The 22898-nt window shown below is 43.4% G+C and overlaps 1 protein-coding gene across 3 annotated transcripts in view; it reads left to right on the top strand.

The window, feature by feature from the left end:
- Positions 1 to 22898, top strand: part of STYX (serine/threonine/tyrosine interacting protein) — a 984080-nt gene that overhangs the window by 894437 nt on the left and 66745 nt on the right. For all 3 annotated transcript variants that reach the window (XM_069637582.1, XM_069637583.1, XM_069637584.1), the window contains one exon: positions 21707 to 21800. In XM_069637582.1, coding sequence (XP_069493683.1) covers positions 21707 to 21800 — 94 coding nt within the window. The remainder of the gene's footprint in view (positions 1 to 21706; positions 21801 to 22898) is intronic.

Below are 22898 nucleotides of genomic sequence, written 5' to 3'. Positions count from 1 at the left end.
ACGAGAGAAGCTTGGACAAAAGTGATGATCCAATGGCACTACACCCCGGAAAGACTACACAAAATGTTCCCGACAGTACAAGGGAAATGCTGGAGGGGATGCGACACCATAGGAAATTGGAGACACATTTGGTGGGACTGCAAAGAAATACAACAATTCTGGTCGGAAGTGAAAACACAAATGCAAGAAATCTTTCTTCAAGGGAGCAGTAAACCTAGGAGAGGAAATATGGATGTGTGGCCTGTGGGCCCCCCCAAGACAAGTCACTTACAAAGACACAAACGCAGAACTTTATGGGATTCCTTATAGCAGCTTGGCTAGCTATAGCACAAAAATGGAAACAAAAGACTCCTCCAACCACACAAGAATGGCTACACAGGATATGGACCTATGTAGCAATAGAGAGAATCACATACAACCTCCAAGGGGACAGACAGCGATTCACAACAGACTGGGGAGACGCCATAGAATATTTGCAGTGACTATAGGCTGCAATGGTGCCCTCATAACCTTCACATTCTGGATATGTTCACAGGTTAAGATTGAAGCAACAAAATGGGAAGCAGTGGGATAGCAAAGACGTTACAACCAGTGAGGAGGGAGAAGGTTGCGAAGGGGGGGGGGGGGGGGCGAAATGAGACAATGTTGAGTCCCGATGGTCATGTTTTAAAGAAATGCCAATAAAAAAATGTTTGAAAAAAAAAAAACATCTGTTTGCAGCGCTACCTTCAAGTAGCCCACCTCCGTCTCCAAGTACTGCTCGCTAATCTATGCAAAGCATGTGTTTGTAAGCAGATCCACAGGCCTCAGAACGCATACATTACTTACCATAATCATATTTCTGATGTTTATATCTGTTTGGATTCACATGTGTCCGCCATTCCTCCCCTCTTGGAGTTTAAGGTTCTTGGGAAAACCATCTTTTTTTTCTTTTTTTTCTTTTTTTTTTTACACACCTCATCATTACTTACCTAGTCTCCACGCTCACACTTTACACTCCTTCTAGTCAGAAACATATAATCGGAGGGACCTCGACGCATGAGGGATCATGGGTACAGTCGACGTCGCACTAGGGATAAGATTACAAGTACGCCCAGTCCACATCCCTTTTGAAAGTTTCTTATTAACCAAATCAGCGAGTTTCAGGGACCACTCTTGCATGATAGTGGACATGTTGGCATTTTGTTTGGAACGTAATGTATTCCTGTTTGATAATGCTTATTTCCTGCAAGTTTATGGAACGAGATGGGCAAACACTGATAAAACATCTTGGCGCTGTTACATAGATGACTTGTTCGATGTATGGAATGGAAACATACAAGAGTGGCTACAATTTGTGAAAAAGTTAACTGAGAATCCTCATAACATTAGATTTGTGGAAGATCTTGACAAAAAGGAGATTGTGTACCTGGATGTAAAGATTTATGTTGAGAATCAATTGCAAAGTACCATACATAGGAAATCTATCAGCACCAAAGCGTTGTTGCATGCAGGGATCTGCCATTCCAGAAACTTCATCAGAATGAGGAGAAATTGCTACACTGAATCCCATTTCATTAAACATGCACGTCAAACTGCATGGAGGTTCCGTATGCAAGGATGGCTGTCTAGAACGCGCTTACCAAAATGCTAAAGATCGCAAATAGGGAAGAGCTATTGATGAAAAAAATGGTATCTGAACAGTCAGCTCAGATTCATTACTACTTATAATGATTAAGCCCATAGAATCAGAAAAATTCTGAACTCACATTGGGAAGTATTAGTCGGACCCAGATAACGAATCACAAATAGACATGGTTCTAATTACTTTTAGAAAACCGGCCTCTATCGGAACATAACTGGTACCTTTGTTTTTTCAAAACGAGCAAACCGCACCTTCCAATTGGTTATCTGGTCTTAACGGATTTTACAGGTGCAGTAAATGTAAAGGGTGCAGATATGGCATGAATGTTAAATTGTTTATCCATCCGCGCACACAGAGGAAAGTAATCATAAATAAGCGTTTAACATGCAAAAGCACTTTTGCCATTTATATAATCAATGCGGCTGCGGTAAATGGTATGTGGGCATCACCAAACACATAGCTAAGACACATATTTTATAGCATATATGTGCAATAATCAACAAACACCCAATGTACATGTTAGCTAAACATGTCCATTAAATACACAAAGGGGGCCTAACATCGTTCTGATGCTTTGTGGTAGATAGTCAGCCCTACAGATAAGGTGTGTATCGGCCACTTTTACTCTCTAAAAATAGGCAAATACTCCCCAAAAATAAAAAATACGGTGTAAAAATACTCCCAATAAAAAATGGGAAATGGACACATAGCTTGTGCCCCTGCTTTCACCCAAACAGATCCATAGATCATGATATTTGATTTAAATATATGTTTTAAATGTATTTTTGTTGGTACTAAGTGAAAAGATAATTTTATTTTGCTGCACACTTTAAAAAAAGATAGATTTAGAAAGGCCACACAGAGCAGTATTTCTAAATCGAACTCATGCCCTTGCTGCACACGAGTGCGCTCAGGGGCTGACGGGCACATCAGGACCCTGAAGACCAAAGTCATGGCCGACGGGTAAGTGGTACTTTAGGCGTGTCTGTGTGTATGTTGAGGTGTGTGTGTAGGTCTGTCATGGGAGGAGGATTTTGGGATGTAGCTTTTTGAGGGGAGCGGGCAGAGAAGAAACCCTTGGTTTTAAAGATGGAGGGTGGGGGTGGGGGTTGGATGAAAGGGACTTGAGAGGGTCAACCTACCCAAAAAGTGAAATATGTTGAATATTGCGGCCCGCACCAAATCGGCCAAAATCGGGTTTTGGAGTGAGTGTGCCTTCTGCACGCGATTAGTATGTGGTCTCCTTTGGCCAGGCCTCTGCCCGCAGGCGCTTTACTCCATGAATACTGGGTAGCTGCCCTTGCCGGGTCCCCAGCTTTTCTCCCTTAACTGCTTCTGTACTTCATGTGATCGGCGGGGTTTGCAGTTCACAGGGTTGTTACAGCTCCTCTTTGTTGCACTGCCTTGGTGTTCTCTCTTCCCTTGCTTCCAGGCTTCTGTTTCTGCCATGTACCCCTTTTTTGGGCCACACTCCTATGCCTGGGGGTTCTTTTCCACTGTATTTCTTTCAATCACCATTCTCGGCTCTCGCAACCTGTACCCACTCGCCCCGTTGATTTGGCTGCTTTTTCGGGTGTGGGGAGTTCAGATGGAGGGTTCTCTGCTATCCTCTCCACATCTGAATGCCCTTTCCTATCTTCTGCATTGGGCTGGCTTAGTCACTTGTGGGACCCTCCTGTCTCACTGTACCGTTACAGGGGAGTCTGAGCGTACCTGAAACAACTGCCGGCTGCTCCATCCGTGCTCCGGACTTCTCCCTCTGCGCCCGCTTTGGCTTCCTCACTGCACGGTAATGTCTCCTCCACAGGGGTTACTCGCTCCTTACCCGCAGTCCATCCGCTCCTTCCGTGTCACCTTGGCTGTGTTGCAGCTGCTCCCAGTCGGCTCACCACTCTTTTCTGTGTCCCTCTCTAAGTACTTCCCAGCAGGTTGTCCTTCCGGGTCTCCGTTCGGGGGTCTGCTGTCTTTGTCGGCTTCTGTGGCACACGACTGTCTGGCTCAACCCGCTCTTCCAGGGGTCGTTTCTGAGCTTTTCGCGTCATCCGTAAGCCTTCTACACACACAAGTCAGTGCTCGGCCTCTACAGTCGTACAGTCGATTATTGACTCGAGGCCGCTTCTCTGTGTTCGTAGTAGGCGGGCCCCACAGTCACTGTGTTGTCAGATTCCCCTCCGCCGTCCGTTTACTCTACTTCCTTCTCGGTACCTCCGACTCTTCTCATATGTGCCTCCTCACAGCTGCGTTTAGGCACACTTATACAGGGTAGATCTGCTCTGTATCATAGCCATTTTGCTGGTGGGAGCGGGAGCTACGTGCCTATGCGGCCATCTTCACCTGCGCCCCCTAGTGGTTTGTGTACGCCTTTATTAACAACTAACCTTTGTCTGGCTCCAAATATCTCAACCGCTGGGTCCCCGGTGCTCAGGTGTCGCAGTCGTGAAAAAGAACATTTGTACAGTCTCTCCGTGTAGCTCCTAGGTCTCTTGAAACCTATGGCATAGAAGAGGAGAAACAAAAATAATGTAATGTCTGTTGTGTGTGAATGTTAACCTAATAGCAAACGGAGCATTAGGTGATTTGTTATAGTTCTATCAAATTGGTGTGGGAACCCTATGCTTCTAACCAGGGCAAGGATGAGGATGAAAGGTTTCCCTAACAAGATGTCCTCATCCCCTTGGTTGTCCCAAGATAGTCTGTATCATGGAATATCCTAGATCATAGCAGGAGACAAAACAAAATGGACCCATCGGTCATACTGCTACCCTTATCTTTCAATGTGAAGGGGCTGTGCTCTGTTTTAACTGAGAACTTATAGCGCTAATTGTATTGACTGGACAAATATATAGATGGCTGTCTGTAGGAGTACCTAAGTAAGCCGAGCATGTGCATTACTCTTGTTATGCTGCTGCATGCCTGAGAACAGATGGAAACGAAAACCAAACCGGTTCTAATTACTGCATTTGCCGTTGCCTTGAGAACGCAGAGCTCGCTGCAAACCAGCATACTGAACAATGTTTAACATGAATAACAGCCTACCATGCAGTCTACGATCACTGTTCACACAAATGAAAGCACGATTGAAGACTTTTAACAGAGCTAAATGGGAAGTTTAGACTACCCAGCAGGTTATTCGTATGAGCTAAAGAGCGAAGCTCTTGTGGGCTGGTTGCTTGCTGAACAGCTTATACATGGTCCATAGTGAGTGCTCTTTGTTACCTTCAATATAGCATGTTGCTTGTGTGGAGCTTCTAGCAGTAGATTTATTCCTGGTGCCTTGCAGGATTTAATGAAGCTCTGCCATACAAGTGCTGGACCAATCACGCCAGTTTGTGTGAAAACAGCACTTTCCAGGCGCCATCTTGGAGCGGTTGGATGCACCCACTAGTGCAATAAGGTATGTGGGAACTTGGATCCCTACAGACGCGTGGGGCAAAGTGAGTCCTTATTCAAAGATCAGGTGCTTGGTCAATCCATCAATATTGGTGCAGAGTGTGAAAATCCACCATTGCTCCTTATGATTAAGGGCAGCATCAGAGCTAATGTCCGTTTTCACTTTGTCCAACACCCACCAAAAATGTCCTTGTGTGTGTTGCACCTCCACAAAATGCAATACCAGTGGGGCATCCAGTTTGACACCTCATCCGAGATTTGTTCTAGGATCCTCTTATGGACTGGTCTGTCTGTATTCCCCATGTACTTCATGCTGCATGGGCATTGTATGCCAAATACAACTTGCAGGTTCTTACAATTTGAGAAATGTCGGGAGTTTCCACATTCTTCCCCTCGTTGTCAAAGATGGCATCTTCCGAGTATATCTGCAAACCATACAGTTGTCATATGGGTGGTGGCCCACCACTGGGTGGAGGTTCCATCATTTTTCTTGGGCTGGTTTCTTGATGGAGAATGTACCAGATGTTCCCATAGGTTTTTTGACCTTCTCAAAGCCATTCTTGGAAGTGGGCCCGATGGTTATACCAACCTGACCAGTGGCCTGAATGTTTTTATAATTTTCCAAAGGTTGGATGTATCTGGCCAAAAGGTGGTGAAGCAGGACATTCTGTTGTCCACCTGATTCTCAAGGTGTAAATCTGGCCCTCTTACAGGAGTGAGATACCAGTTTCTTCGGGTATCCCTGTGCCTGTAGGGCGGCATTAAGTTGGTCGCCATGATTGTCCAAGATGCAACAGAATGATGTCGCGCAGTGCCTGTCAAACAAAGCCTCTTTTATGTCATTAATCCACAGGGCTACACAGGAGTAGAAAGGAAAAATCTACTTTTAATAAGTCGGCTAAGGTAGAAGGGCTTGTAAGTTTTCTCCAATCCGATGTGGATAAGACTAGCAAATCGACCCACGGAGCATTTCGTAAACTAATGCTGTGACAGTCTTATCTGCATTGCTTAATATGAAGGGCACCGTCGAGCCATCATTCTGCTCCTTCTCTCCCTAGACACGCATGATGCAGTGAGCGTAATAAAACAATTGAATTATTAGGTCTAGGTCCTGGGCGTGTAAAATTCCCATGCCATATTGAGCGAAAAAATAACTACATGCGGCTGAAGATGGGATAGCTGCTGTGCTCATCCCTGAACGCGCTCAATCTAATGAGCATGCGAAACCCTAGACCGAAAGGTCTGTGTCCCGGGCATATAAACCACCATGTAATATTAAACAATGATACACTCCACACAGATATCAGTAGGATGGCAATACTGATGATAGTTAAAGCCGAGAAACTCGGACTGGTAACATGGCAAAACATGCTCCCATCGCTGCCATTATTGGATGAAACCAAATGCTGGTTCAAGTGCGCTGGTGAATACCCTGACTAGAAAATCCCAATTGGCATCAGAATTAAAAAGCAGTTAATGCAGAGCTTTGTGTATCAGATTTGCAAATGGAAATAAAGAACTACTGGTCATCAAGTTGAAAAAGCAAGGTAGCAAATCCAAGGGGACCACCGGTAGTACATGCCCACCTAACTTAAAGGGTGCCACTCATTGCTGTCCTTAAGCCCATGCAGGAAACTGCTCAAAGTATACATCCAGTGTTCCTTGTGACCTAGCAAATCATTTCTCCCACGGGTCACCCCCGTTTTGGAATTTTTCAATAACCCATCAGGGTTATAGTCGACCTGCGGAGTTTGGAGAGTATGTGTTCCCGTGAGCTAGCACTATTATTGCACCATTACTGCAGAACTTGCAGTCTTTCATCCATTGCCGCTACTGGAGGTGGTTCCTGACTACATAAATACTCCCCTATGAGAGCGGAGCGTGGAGTGTGTTCCGTGGCTTCGGGGTGTAGAGGACACACGTTCAACCATGCTAATCGCATTACTTTCAAAATAAAATACCAGACTTTGAGGCAACGCGATGGCTGACGGTTGCACTGCATGGCCCTAAACTAGATAAGTTTTACCTAGATTGAAGCGATAACATAATATCTGGCATTGAAGTAACATGGGGGCCAACTGGTTCACATTTGCATTTTATATTGCATTGCATTAACAGTCCTGAATATCGAAGTGACAACATTAAACCTAATACCGGGCCAGGAAGTGAGGGCCGACGGTTGCCTGCATTGACTATAGAATTCACTGCCTAGAGGTGCACCGTTGAGGATGGGCAAGCGGCACAAAATGGAGTATTGTCATCTCCTGGACATTGGTACTTAGTACTCTTTAATTCTATTGTTGCACAGTGGGTTTGTCAGTGGTCAGCTGCATTGAACCCAGTGCAGGAAGACCCGGCATCTGGGAGTCGGCTTGGTCCCGGCGAGTGGTCTTTTTTTGGAGACTGTGGTCACTGCGCAGTGGGACGTTTTTAGGATTCACAACTGGAGATGCAGGTGAAATGTCTTTAATAATCCTGCAGTTTTACAAATTGATTCCAAAGCAGACTTGTCGGACGTTCCAAATTTTGTTGGACTTGTAAACAGGAGAAATGTAACCGTTAGGTTGCCTATGAGTGTGTTGTTAAGAGGCTTTGAGTCTATGTGGAGTAGCCTCTGTGTCTGCAATTTACGGGAGTGTATGCTGCAGAGGCTGTGGGGTATTATCCTTTGATCTTTCGTCTAGATTCATTGTCATTTGAACAAAAAAAACAGCATATCTCCATTAATGTACAGGTGGTCTATGAATTGCCTATTGTTGCTGAAGTAGCTGCTGAGGCTTTGCTCTTTGTTTACCCTCATAAAGTTCATGCATTTTATGGAGTTTATATTATTTATTGCCGGATGGTTTGCCCCCGCGACCATACCTGGGGTTGCTGTGAGCCCATTGTCTGAGCATTTTAAATTGCTGGACACATAAAGGGGGTACGACTACAGAAATATGGCTTGCGTATGGCAAGTGTATGTGCTGGTAAAAGGTTGTGCAGTCCGCAAGCCGACCACATACAATTAAATGGGATCCCATGCCCAAAAAGGATGAACAAGATTGTAGCCCAGAAACACAAAGTAAGATAACAGGCTATTGTGGGACAGTTAACAAGGCAAGGGAATGCCCAATTCCAAAACCAATGGATGCATGTACAGACATCAGCATATGACGTTCGGAAAATATAGTGGGGCTGTCCCCTTCGATTGATAACGACAACTCCCTATTGAATTTAGTTTTGGATCTGCAAACGAACACTGGAGGAGTAGTCGACAGTGCATTCAATTCTTCAAACAATTTTATTAATGTAATTGGTACATAATTGTCAGCAGCTCCTAATTGGGAACACTTGGTTTTGTTGTCGAGTTCCTCCGATGTGGTCAGCGATGGTCATGTTGATATCTTGGTGCAAACGTCTCAACCTCCATGTTATTACCCTGAAATAAAGGAAAACTGTCTCACTCTGAATGCTGGGGCAGCATCAGTTGATGCCCTATTTGTCTTATGCACAAACATGGACAAGAGCAGTAACAACTAAAACACATCCTGGCCAGAGTAGTTGATGCTATCCTGGACTCTTATGAGGAGACACATACCAACTAAATGTGCAGCAGGATGTGTCATCAGGTATGGCCTTGAATAGGCAGGACCTGGATGTGGACATTTTGGACCATGATATTGAACTATTAGGACCAGGCACTGACCGTTGGTGGTAATACTGAGGTGCAGTGTATACATGTAAATTTGTTAGGAAATTAGGCTTACAAGACCTGTGTTTGATATTTATCCTGTAACCAGTATTAGACTGGTAGGTAAAAAGAAAAGGAAGTATTGCAGCCTGCAGCTATCTTTGATCCACAAAAATGTAGATCCTGTACAAATAACACCTGCTACCACACTGCAATCTCCGGATCCCGAGCACATGAAGTGTGCCCACACAGATCATTATAGTTATAATCGGGGTGGAGGTAATTTTACAGATTGAATCTGAGAAAACTATTATTAACATCCTTGCTGATGGCACTACACATCAAGCACAACTTAGTGGGCCTATTGATAAAGGGTTACAGTCTGTGCAAATTGGCCCAATATTTTGTGAACAACCATTAGCTCCCTTAGCCTCAAATAGCATACAAGATTCTCAGGTTGTTCCTATAGCCATCTGGTAACTGAGGTAACAAGTATGCAAGGTAGGCAAGAGCAGTCAAATCTGCCTGTGATGACCTCAAATGCCAATTTAGGAATGGGAGTAGCTATGCCTTCAAGAGATCTACCATTGGGAAAATGGGTTAAGTTGGATGAGATACAACCAACTAGCGCTAGCCCATTAATAAATCGAGGCTGCATTATGAGACTTTCAAATGTATTCCCAGCCTTAATATTATAAACAGTGAAGATATCGCGCAAGTGGAGTTTGCCGGATATTGAAAGTACCACTAATTGGGTGGTGATCGAACTTGTTTCGCCTGTGGTGACAGCCCTTAGAAGTTCATGTCACACAGAACTTAAAAATCTGGGTTTTCAGCTTACAGTATAATGTAAGCATAACCTTTGCATTCCGCCGTGCGAAGTGGCTGACACTCGTGTAAATACACATTTTCTTCTAATATCATTGACACACTCGCCTCTCAGAAAGATTAAGTTTATTGTCAACAGCAATTGATTCCACAGCATCTGTAGTAGGCTACAGGGTCGTAAATCAGTGTATACCGGACTCTGAGTCCCGTGACAATTGACGTTTCAAGGTATTGCATCAATGTAAATGGGCCTCTTGGTACACACCAGGGTACATCCATTAACTACATAATCCTTTGGGATTATCTTTACTTGTGTCAAATGATGTCTTCCTATTACAAGAGACTAGGATAATTGTCAATTTTTTTTTTATTGATGGTTACACTATTGTGTCATTTTGCCCAGCAGAATCCTAGAGGTCGCCCTGGGGAGGGAGGGCTTGCTATTGGTGCTAGATCCCAATACATAAACCATTCACTTCTGGTCTTGTCTCTCCAAATGTACTGCTGGCTATATTGTGTGTTCCTTTAAAGCCACATGCTCTAACATTGATTATAAATTAGTATTTTTTGCCAGCACAATTTGATAATGCTTCAGGACACCTGGTTAGTTAAGTTTCAAATGGAAGGATTCACCATATTCCATTAATTGGCCACGTATGAAAAATGTGAACGTCCATCTGGTGGCCTGATTATAGCAGTGCACAGCTCTTGTATATCACACTCAGAGGTGATTCCCACAAACATGAAGGGTTTATAGGCTGTCAAGCTAAACATACATAATAAAGCTGAATGGAAACAAATAGCAGTAGTGAACATCTACTGGAACCCGGCCTGGGTATATTTTTTGAAAGTGTCTAAACTATTAATTAAAAAATACTCTCAAGGGTTCGCCCGAGAGTATACTGGCAGGAGATCTAAATGCTCAGTGTATTGCCTTGCATAACCAGTGGGGGGGAAGACAAGAAAAGTGGTTCTGTAAAAGGGGAACAGTGCTGCCCTGTCTTACTGACTGGAACTTGGTGATGTCAAATGGTGCTATTAATGGAGATGTTCCCCCGGCTGATACTTGGGGTTGGGGTGCTTCCTGCTCAATATTGGACTGTTTTTATGTCTCTGTATTTATTTGATCTATGAGGAAGCCTCCAGGTATTGGAAGCCAGCAATCGTGATCATAATAGAATCTCTGGATCACTAAACTGGAGGTTTCCAAATGTAGAACTATGTTTGTGCCCACAGATGGCTGTAAAAGAGGGCGGGGACAGACGGGATTTAAGAGAGTGGGTACAAAGTTGAATGAGATTCCATCTAGAAAATGTGCGGATATGAATGACGAGTTAGCTATGGAATATAAATCTGTGCATTTTCAGACCTTTCTCTGGAACTGCTGGGGAGCCTGCTGTCCGCGAGTGCTTAAAACACCTTCATTCTTTTGAGAGAGCTCTTCTTTAGAAAGAGACACCTTCGTAAAGCATTAAGAGAACTGGGGCAATAATACCAGAATGATGGTGAGTCCATGCTAAGAGCATTGGGGAAGGGCGACTCCCGCAATTTCTGGAGCCTAGTCAGTCAATCAGAAACCACCCAACCCCTGGTTCAAAGCAATGTGGTAGCAAAGGGGGAATGGTGTAACCATTTTATTAATGTGTATAGAAGGTCCCTAGATGACCACTTTAATAGAGTAGGACTCACAGTGGCATATTGAAATATCTGAGGAATTAATATCGGAGCACAAGTCCTCATCCTCCATTGCCTCGGTCCCAAATGGGCTCACCAATGCGATGTTGAAGAAAAATGTAATTTGGTCTAGATTACTAAGGGGTGCTTTTTGATGAGATCTTAAGGGAGAGATGCTTCCCCCATCTCCTCGAAATCATCTAAAATTATTCGAATCTATAAGGGAGGTGATCGGGCAGATCCTGGGAATTATCGTCTGATCGCCCTCCAGGATGCGGAGGGTAAGATCTTTGCAGGGTTGCTACTAAGAGAATTGGAGTGCTGTGCAACAAAACAACAAATCCTATTGAAACCCCAAATAGGTTTCAGGAAAGGGCAATCAACCTCCCTGAATGGATTGGTGTTGAACATGGTTAGTGAAAAATCTTGGGTGCAGGGTGGGCAGGTGTTATTATGGAGCCTGGATCGATCTATCGAAGGCCTTCGATACAGTGAGCAGGGAGCTCCTCTGGATAAAGCTAGATGTTTGGGGGATTCCAAGGCAGCTTGTGGCCATACTAGTTATACTTCACGAAGGCATCTTTCTAAGGATTAGATTGAATGAATGGGACCTGTGTCCGCACCGGTGGGGTTGGAGAGAGGGGTATGGCAGGGGTGTCTCCTAGCCCCTATTCTCTTCAACCTCAACCTGGCAGGCCTAGAGAGATGTATGGCTCCTGAGGCTCTGGTCAGCCCTAAGATTGGTGATACTCCCATCAAATGGCTAGCCTATGCTGCTGCTGATGATGATGATGGTGTTGTTGGAATACTCCAGTTGGCCTGCAGCGCCTCTTGAAGGCCCTGGGCGTATATTCGGAGGAAAACTATCTCCAGATGAATACAAAGAAAGAAAAAATTATGATCAGTAAAAGGCCCGGTAAGCAGGCCTGTCATATAAAGTGGGTCTTGGGAGAGGAGGGGGTACCCATAGATAAGGTGACTTCTCTGGGTTTTAGACTATATTCATTATTGACACTAACCCAACTGAACCTAGATCTGGCAGAAATGACAAATAGGATGGCATGCCAGATAAAAATAAAAAGTGCTTGCAAGTTGTCACTGGAACCACTCATAAATGTTGTGGCAAAGTTCTCCCGGGTAGACACCATACGCTCCATATGGCAGATAAATTGGGCCAGTCAAGGGTCAACTGTGGAAAAAGGCCTTGAGATTACCTACGTCCCTGCCAATAGTCAGCTTAAGATTTGAATTGGGCCTTGGCTCAATGAAAATGCATGTGGATTGGCATCTCATCTCACTATAAAGGGCGATTTTAGTTCCACAGGCGAACTCCCTATATGAAAATATTGCTAATGCATGAAGATGCAATTCTTCTGCGCTTCTGGCGAAGTTAAAACATTCGGTCATGGGGACTCTGGCAGGATGTGATAGTGATATTGAGTCGATAATTGGTAACCCTTTGCATGTAAAAAGATTGCTGAAGAGACTGGATTAGTACCATAGATACCATGCGCTCATTGGTATTGGCCGAATCTTTACTTCCTGTTGATACAAATGGGAATAATATCTAAGGTGGTTTCTGAGCTTCAAGATGAGACAAGAATTCCTAAGGTACACCTTAATCTTGTCCACACTGGTGAAGCGCTACTGTCTTGAAAAAAGCCTGGCTCGGCCTTGGCAGGTTGTCATCTGTGTAATGAAAATACAATCCAGTCTCTCGGGCATTTCTTGTCGAAATGCAGAGGTTCATCGAATGTGAGGAGACCACTATTCTTGCATACTGGAGAAAGGGAAGAGAGACTCTACTCTGTTTCGGGACAGACTGATTGCTGGTGAAGAAGCCTCTTTAACAATTCAAGTGATTTGGATAATTCAGGCCCTGGGTTTTATTGCCAAATATTGAGTAGTCCACTAATGTTTGTGTGCGATTATGAGATTTGGATGATGTATTGTGTTGAATTTTGTCTGTATTGTATTTATCGCTTTTATGTTCTGATGTTTGTGAAGAGTCGAAATTGGACATTTTCAGCTGAAAAACAAAAAACATTTTGAAAAATGATTATAAATGTGAGTGATTCACCAGGGGCAGTGTCATCTAGTTTGTTCCGAGATGAGGAAGAGATGTTGCTGTGTTTGGTATGAGCTCCATCCTGATGGTAAGGTAATGGTTGCAGGTGACTATAATGCCTGTATAACAGAACAGACCACGACATTCACCTTGGGTCCCACCACTGGAAATAAATCCATTGAACAACTATCTGTTAACTTGGAAAGGAAAGGACTACAGATGGGGCTCGTGTTTTAGATACTTTTGATTTAATCGGTCTCAACCTAAAGGGTGGTAGTGGTAAACCCCCAGAATATACATTGTCCAATGGAACTTCTTATTCATGTTTGGACCATGTATTCCTAAATCTGGATCGATGGGCAGATTGTAGCCCTAATAATTTAGCATCACCGTCATTAAGTGATCACTTTTTGATCACTTGGACTTCGCGGATGGGACTACTTAATAAATATAAGTGAATTAGCCCTAACAAAAATGTTAACAATCAGGGAAATCAGATCAACTGGACAAATCGAGCAGTAGAAAAAATACATTCATATCTCTGCTCTAGCAGTTATTGGAGAATGGTCTAGTTAAATATAATTGGGATTTACGGGCGACTATGTCAACAATTACTACCTCATTAAAGTGATAATGTGAGCAGGTGCTTGCGAGGTTCTTTTAATGTTTTGGTACATCATAAGAAAAAAGAACTGCGCAGAGCCAAGCTAGCAATTAAAGACAGCTGCATTAAATAAAACGGATTGCTCTGGGCAGCTAGTTTTGCTACAAATCAGATATAAGAACTGGTTGAGACATCGACCTTCATTAAATAGGGAGATTTGGAAGTACCTTTTTATATTGTTATGCACCAATTACAATAGGACATTTTGGTCGTATTATCGTCGCTATTTTGCGGGAAATACCACACAGGAACTAAACCCTATATCTGAGGCAGCTTGGATTAACCATTTTACCTCCCTTTACTATGACCAGGATGTGGTTTGTCCTAAAATAGCGATTTTGAAAGAAGTGATTTTGCCACGATCAGGCTTTGATGAAGATATCTATGATGTGATAGTGAAATTAAAATCCTCCAGAGCACCTGGTCCCGATGAAATTCCCAAGTTGTGTATTAAGTCCAATCCGAGTTATTGTGCTCGGTCATTGGCACTTTGGTTTCATCATATTTTAAGCATTGGCAAGATCCCTGATAGCTGGAGGTATGATCTATTTTATTTGTATCGCGCTCGTACACAAGTGTTTCAGAGCGTGACTAGGCAAGGGAGGGGAGCAGGGGAGAACACAACACAACAAAGATCTTACTAGGCCCAGTGACATTGAGAACGCGCAAGTGCATGTGAAAGGCAAAAGGGAAAAAGTGCATGGAAGGGGGAGAGTGGAAAGTGCGGAGCAGAGGAGAGTAGATAAATAATAATAAATAGAAAACTGAGGCAATATACAGTGGTAGTGCAGCCAGCAAGTGCTGTGTTTGAGGGAGCAGACTGGGTAAGTCTGATAAGTGCAGAAAAAGAAGAAAAATAGGCGGGCTGTATGGGTACAGATACAGTCCCCAGTGCAAGGAGTGGCCAGGAGGCGGTGCAGGAGGGTGGCAGGGTGAGCAGGTACCTGGGCCCAGGGGATAGAGGGTGGCCAGGTGCACAGTGCCAAGAGAGAGCAGATCAGTACGGGAGAGTGGGAGCAAAGGCAGAAGCAAAGAGGAAGGTTTTGAGGTTCTTCCGGAACCAGAGATGGTTCTCCTCAAGTTTTAGATTGGCAGGGAGGCTGTTCCAGAGGGAGGTGTTATGCTCACCTGGACCCCACAGGGGTGTCGATCGGACCCGGACAGCTGCGGTCTCCGTCAACGTGATGCGTAGTGCAGAGATGACTGTCTGGACTGGCCACCCTAGTCTTGTCTGCTGGACCCGAAAAAGTATTTTCCTGCAAGTGGAGACAGGGATTAGTCACCTGTGGGTTTTAGTGATGGCCTCCCAACTGTTCTCGCTCTCCCCCACTAATCACCTCCGATATCCCCTTAGTAACCTCACCTTATGTTTGTAAAAGATGAGCTCTCCATCCTGCGTGTCTTGCAGGGGCGCGTAGATACCGGTTACTTCACTGGTTTGAAGGCGTTGGGAGAGTTCCGATAAGCATTGACTCTGAAGTCCCAGGCGGGATTGGTAAGTAAATGTGCCCAATGTTCACTCTTGTCCCCTTCCTTCCTTAAGTTATAACTGAGTTTGTGAGAAGGTGGTCTCGTAGCTGCTGCTGGCGTTCAGGTAAGAGTCTGTGTTACCCAAAGCTGTCCGGTAACTATTGCATGTTTTTCTCCCTCTTTACAGATGCGGCATATGAAAATATGGAGAATAATGCCGCCGGTGGTAAATCGGGTAAGTCTATGGTGGTAAGAGGTATTTGTTGATTCCCTTGGCTCACCTTGTTTTTCTTGTGCCCCTAGGTGCCGGAGTACGGCAAAGAAATGATGGAGACAGTGCCGGATAGAAAGATAGAAAGATGCTGTGAGAACTGGCGAGTATGGCGCCGTGCTGGAGCTGGCGAAGCGACCCGTGCAGGACTGATGTACTTTCCAGGTCGGGAGATGAAATGTATCCGGAATCGGGTGAGGAATTTGAAATAAGTTTGTTTTCTAACCTTGTCCTTTTCTTCCTCTTTATTCTAGGAGCTCCGGATTCGAGGCGGGCGTGGCAGAAGACTGGATGCTGGCTGCAGGCACGCAGGCGTGGCAGAAGACTGGATGCTGGTTGCAGGCACGCAGGCGTGGCAGAAGACTGGATGCTGGTTGCAGGCACGGTGAGAGTCATGCTGCTGGATGCAGAATAACACAAAGCATGAGCTGCTGTTCGGGCGTAGTTTAAATAGCCTCCAAAGTAGTCCCAGGAAAGAAGTTCCCCAGGACCACACCCGAGTAAAAATTAGTCCCTGTAGTAAAATAGTACCATCCAGGCCTCACGTTGGCTTGGATTTATTTGCAGCATGGTCTGCACGAGGTAAGTAATGTCTGAGCCTGGCGCCTATGGCGCCAGGACTGATTTTTATTATGAGCCTGGTGCCTACGGCGCCAGGACTGAACCCAGACAGCCCCTAGCTGGGGCTGCTGGGGTTTTTGTAAATGTCTGGATGTCTGCTCCCGGGGCTGATGGGCTTGATCCGGATGCCCGGGGGTAGGCATCATGACAGGAGGACACAGCCGAAGACAGATCTACCCCCCAGCTTGTTTCTTTGAAAAACGATTGACCCGGAGGGAGTTTGAGGTGGAGGAGCGAAGAGCTCGAGAGGGGAGATATTTGCGGAGGGATAGCTGAAGGTATTTTGGACCCTGGCCCCAGAAAGCCTTGTGGACAATGCAGACGGTTTTGAATTTAATCCTTGCATCCACTGGGAGCCAATGGAGAGAATTCAGGGCTGGAGACATACGATCGCAGCGCTTGAGGCCAAGGACAAGTCTCCCAGTCCTGTTCTGGATAAGTTGCAGAGGGCAGAGAGTAGAGGCAGGTAGATTTAGAAAGAGGCTGTTACAATAGTCCATCCTAGAGAGAACCAGAGGTTGGTGAGACAGTGAGCTTCTGAGGGAAGGAGAGGAAAGGCAGAGTACCTCTGAGGAGGTGCAGTAGGAAGTTTGACATTTTAGAGACCTCAGAGATATGGGCGGAGAAAGAAAGTGTGGAGTTCAAGATGTCCCTGAGATTCTTAGCCTTGCAGGTAGGGGTAGGAGGAGGGCCAAGGGAGGCTGGCCAGAGGGTGAGGGAGAATGATGGAGATGGTGTACCGATGAGGAGGATCTCAATCTTGCTGGCATTCAGACAAAGATCATTGGCGGCACACCAATCTTGAATGGCAGTTAGGCAGTCAGAGATGAGAGGAGGTGGCCGAGGGCAGCCAGAGAATGAGTTCTCATCAGCGTAGCACTGGAAAATTGAGCAGAAAATGGCAATGCAGTGGGCAAGAGTTGCCAGGCATTGGTTGAAGAGCCAAGGTGAGAGGTTAGACCCCTGGGGACCCCCCACAGGTAGAGAGGAAGATAGATGATGGGAAGGACCCCAGTTGGACCTGGGAGGTTTGATCAGAGAGGAAAGAGGTCAGCCAGGCCAGGCCAGAGCCTGATCAGTGATGCTCAGGTTATCACGGAGACGGTTGAGCAGGATGGTGTGGTTGACCCTGTCGAAGGCAGAAAAGAGATAAAGAAGGATGAAGACAGAGGGAATGTTAGAGTCCAGGTTGGAGAGCAGATCTTCACGGATATTCAGGAGAGCAGTTTCCGTGCTTCTGGCAGCTCTGAAGCCAGACTGGTGGTCATGGAGACAGCCAACACAATCTGAATGAAGGGTAAGCTGAGAGATGGCCAGCTTTTCCAGGAGTCTGCCCAGAAAGACGGTAATGGAAATTGGGCGATAGTTAGCCGGACAGGAAGGATCAGGTGTGGGTTTCTTGAGAATAGGGTGCACAAAGGAGTGCTTCTGTGAGGAGGAGAAAGATCCTGAGACAAAGGAGTATGTAAGCTATACCTGTACCTCTTTATAAAAAAAAGGGTGGGGCCCATGATCCCTCCAACTACAGGATTCTCGCCATGCTTGATACTAGTGCCAAGATCTTTGCTATATTAATTCTGGGGAAGCTCAATAGCTGGGTTAAGGAGAAGCATCTGTTAAAACAAATTCCAGACAGGATTTCGAAAGACGCCTAATACAAACCATGACATGTGTGCACTTCAACCTCAGGCCTCTGAAGCATATCATTCTAAACAGAAAATGTATGTTTCATAGATTTTTCTAAAGCCTTTGACACTTTCGCAGGCCCAATATTGTGGAACAAATTGCAGCATTGGGGCCTTGATACTAGTTTGTTACTTTATATCAGAACCTTTCACATTGAAACTTTGGTTGGTTGTTATCCAACTTTAACAAGACGGTCTCTCTCCCGGCCAGTTAATACAAATAAAGTTTTGCTAGAGGGGTGCGTTCTCAGACTCCTATTGAATCTTTATGTATCTGATATAGATGTTCTATTGGGACAGGAGTGTAATTTCCCACCTGAAATCGGGGGTTGAACCTGTATCATGGCTTACATACGCCGATGATACTATCCTCCTATTTTTCACGCCTATTAGTTTACAGCGATCTATTAACGCCCTATCACTATTCGCAGCCAATAATCCACTACAAATTAACACAACTAAAACTAAGATTTTGGCGGTAGGAGGCAGGACCAAGCTGCAAACCGTACTTTGTCTGAAAAATAGATAACATATATTGGAAGTTGTACATAGATACATCTACCTGGGCTCCCTCTTGCTAGTCTCCACCCCACTGAGTGCATATGTTGTGTGGTCATGATTATGTTGACTGCATAGTGTTGCTCGATATGTATTGCCTTGCTGAAGTGTATGTTTGTAATGTGTACACAGTGGGTGTAGGTGCCTATGTTGGATGTAGTTATGACTCGGTGGTGTGGCTGCGGAGCATATGGTTAGTGTGTATTTTTAAATTCCTTTTTATTTTCAGTGAACACATTAGTTGTCATTGTGCATGCGTCATATATCGATACATTTTCAATCGCTAATATCTAAAAATTGGCAGTTAATTTTATTTTAAAAAATTCAGTGCACCAATTCCAGAAAAAATGGGTGCCTGCAAAAAAGGAAATCGAAGCAAACAATTTTGAGATATTTGAGTGCAAAAGTTTTTTCCTATGAGGAAAACCCCATGTTAAATGCTGTTCAAAACATAATGAAAGTTTAAAAAAGTAAACTTTGAAGCCGTAATTTCATGTAAAAATCTGAAATTGTGCATCCAGAGGCAGCTGCCTCGAAATGTTACTCTAGAATAATTTTCATGCAAACGTTCGAAAGTTATTGAGAAGTAATTTTCTGAAACTCCATGGGAACTTCCTCTTAACCTTAGCTATACCTTGCATTAGCGTGAAGTCATAATATATAGAATTATTTTTCTTTTCAAACTTTAATATAAAAACAAGCATCGATGATATACATGGTGTATCAACATGCAAAGAAATCCCAGCCTTTTTATACAAAGACGAAATGACTGAAACATCCAACATAATTAAATCACATCACTCATCCTGTTATTGCCCACATTTTAACAAATCAGAATGCCTGAAATGTGGTCTGTAATTAATTCTGAGTGGCCTGTCTGCTAGTTACTTCCTGAAATTCCCATTGCTCCTACCTCTACCTGCTCCGACTGCTTTCCCCACACTTACCTCTTCATGTATGCCGAAAACTCCTTGGCTCCTTCCTTTCGCCTTGCACAACACATTTGCAGAGTGAAATTGCTGAGCCTCTGAGCCACAGCCACCAGGTATCACTCAAAGATGGGAGGAGGAAGTCATGATCACTATGGACGTTTTCCTTACCCTACTTCCCCCTGCCTCACCTCAGAAAATAACTTGGATGGGGGTAACAGGGGCAGGCATTGTCCCGCCATCGTGACTCCCACCCCTTCCCCCATTCCTCTGTCTATGTTTGGATAACAGGAAAAAAGGAAAAAATATTGTACAGTGATTTTTACTCTGACAGTGAAATAATTTGTTTATAATATGTTCCATGGAATATAGAGGATACATGTTTTGCAATCATGTGTGCAAAACAAAAATGGTTTGATAAAATGTCATTCACATAAACTCACTTTGAGTTCATAAAGATCTAATTCTTAAATTTAGATTAATACTCCTTATGTATATAAGAAATTTGTCATTTAGCTGTGCATACTGACCTTTAAGAATAGATTTGTTATCAGCTCTGAGGAGGCAATAGCTAGTTTTCACGATCCCCATTCCTGCAAATTAGTCACCTTAAGACTACTCTTATTATGCATTGTGTATTGTAACATATCTGCTACTCTTGGTTAATATATCACCATATCATTGCATGTAACAATTACCTGATTAAAGGCTAAACATTGCAGACTGGTCAGTGAAAAATTGCTTAGCCTAGAATCCCAGCTACATATCCTAGTGAAAAAAGATTCTACGTATTTGTGTTCGCTTGGGCCCTAAGGAAATGGTGGGGGTAAAATTAGTAAATAGAACTTAAATTGTTTGGCTGCGCTTTTTGTTTATTAAATTAACACCTTTTATGGAATTTCCCATTTAATACATTTTCAAATCAAGCTGTGGATGGATCTGTTAATCTACCATGAAGATTAGTACTAATTACTAACATTATTGGTATATCTATTACTAGTATTTGAAACACATTGTTGATTTTCTTTTAACTAAGCTTGCCTTGGGCAGTATCTATACCAGTCCCAGAATTGCACAGGAATAGATATTAAGTAAACTGTAATTTCATTTATCCCCTTCTCTGAACTTCTCAGGTGATTTATATTGCATCCATAAGTTTGATTGTATGCCCAAATAATACAAACATTTGCAAATATCTAGCTTGACATTCACTACTTTGCTAAATCCAACTCCTGAAATGTCCAATGGAGCATAAACGCTTTGGCACAGAAGAGCTTTAATATAGGTAAATAAGCCATTTTCAGCAAAGTTGCATACAGTTCAGACCCACATGAACAATGTATTTTAGTATGCGTACTAGTGTACTAAATATATGAGTAGTTGCTCAAATGTAAGCCTTTGCACCATAAAATTGTCAGTTTTAGAGGGCAGTACTAGTTTTATACACCACATTTCTAACCCAGGATAGATGTCTCTCGAATGCAGACAACTGCATACATTTATTTACTTCTATAGCGCCGAAAACCGCCTATAGCGCCGAAAACCGCAGGCATCAGGGCGTTTACATTGACGCGAAAGGACAAACAAAATGACAGGACAAGGGCATCCAAGCCTTTTGGTTTTATTTTTGTTTTTTTTTAAATTAAAGGGCATGTTGTAGTATGGGTAAAGTAGTAGCACGTTTTGTACAAATACTTTAGCCAGTACCACCTTTGTTTATATATTATGGGCATGCACATAGGTGGCACCTTAATGTGGACATTTCTGTGGACTGTCCACTGGGTAAAGATTTTCAGGGGTTGGGAACCTTTGGTTAATAGAAACTGTTAATATGTTCACATGTTTGTAACTATATGCTTACTTTTGCGAAGTGTTCTATTTTTTGCAAGTTAAGTTATCAGTTTAACGTACTGTGAAGCTTCACACATGCTCATTTCCGAGTTTTAGGTGCATTTAACTTCGCTTGCCATTAAGGAGTTTTTGACAAAGTTGAAGGGCTCCTAAAGTGAAGTTGTGCATTTATTCCAGAGGAAAGATCTAAGATCCCAGCACACACAACCCATCCACTCACTGTGTACTTTTCTTTTTTTTTATATAAGGAGTGCAGAATGTTTGTAGAATTACTGCAAGAGAACAGTACCTTATTTCTATTAGCTTCTTGTAGATCTATTCTGGGACTGAGGTCACTGTCCAAGCATATTATTGAAATGGTATTAAATTCACATTAGTATTTCTCTTGTTTTATGTTTAGGAATACGAAGCCATATACCTAGCAAAGTTAACAATCAAAATGATGACCCCTTTGCAGCTTGGAAGATCAATAACACTACAGCCTGGCACCACAGGTAAGACATTTTTTTATTTTCACTAATCATCAAACGCGCAACCTCACACACACCCTTACAGTGAAGACAAGCAAATGATTAGCATTTTTGGTTTTAGATGCCGGTTTAGTTGCCTACTGAAAATGCTCTTTGTTTAAAGCTATCAAAGCTTAGTTGGAGGCATTACTGTGTTAGTTGACCTCTTTCCAGTAGACGGCTTTGACTGGACTCTAGTGAATTGAGGAATTACTATGCACTTTAAAACTGACTCAATATAGGGAGCACAGATTTACTCTCGCACAGACTTGCAAATGTTATTGAGCATCAAAAAGACTGGGAGAGTCACATGTTTGGGGTTGGTGTTCATGCTGTAAAAATGTTTACTGTGATCATTTTTTTCAAAACCAAGAACAAGGGCAAAAATAACCGAGATCGTACCACATGCAAGCCGGATCCTGTTGTGGGTTTGTGGAACTTACCATTTGACAAACTTGATTTGCCTGACCTCTTGGAAAAAGAAAGCATTCTTTATAGTACACAAAAACAACATACCGAATAAGTCTTTGGTGGCGCCACACTTTAGAGTCATTTGCAGGTTTTGCTTTCGGAACATGTGAAACCTCATACATTTTTTAGAGTTCATCAGAACGATGTATTGGCAGTTGTATTGTATTTACTTTACATTGTCAGCATCCTGATGGTATAAGTCCTCCTGCAACGTGTAGTTTTCATCATCAAGTATTTTTTCATTGAGTCCGATTTCTCAAAAGATGAGCTGGATTTTTGTTGAGGTCCTGTTAACATTTCCTTTGGTGGGCTTTTACTGTTTGCCTAAATAGTTGAAATGGTAATGGCCGTTTGGAATCCTAATTGCACCATCGTCATTCCATTCTGTAATGTTTGATGCACAGACTTGAGATTCTATAGGTATGTTTGCGTTTTTGGAGCTACTGAATTATTACTTTTAAATTACTTTGAGCCTTTATTTCAGCAGCTAGTCAAGTGAATGATTCCAAAAGTATTTTTTCATTTTCACATATCACTTAAAGACAAGTTGTTTGTCAAAACGTTTTGTGACCTTTTTAAAAAATGAAAGAAGGAATAAAGTTTAGGGAGCAG

This window comes from Ambystoma mexicanum, chromosome 14, assembly GCF_040938575.1.
Source record: "Ambystoma mexicanum isolate Mex_15411 chromosome 14, UKY_AmexF1_1, whole genome shotgun sequence".
NCBI classification, from domain to species: Eukaryota; Metazoa; Chordata; class Amphibia; order Caudata; family Ambystomatidae; genus Ambystoma; species Ambystoma mexicanum.
Note: the sequence above shows the minus strand (reverse complement) of the source record. Positions and strands in the feature narration are given on the sequence as shown.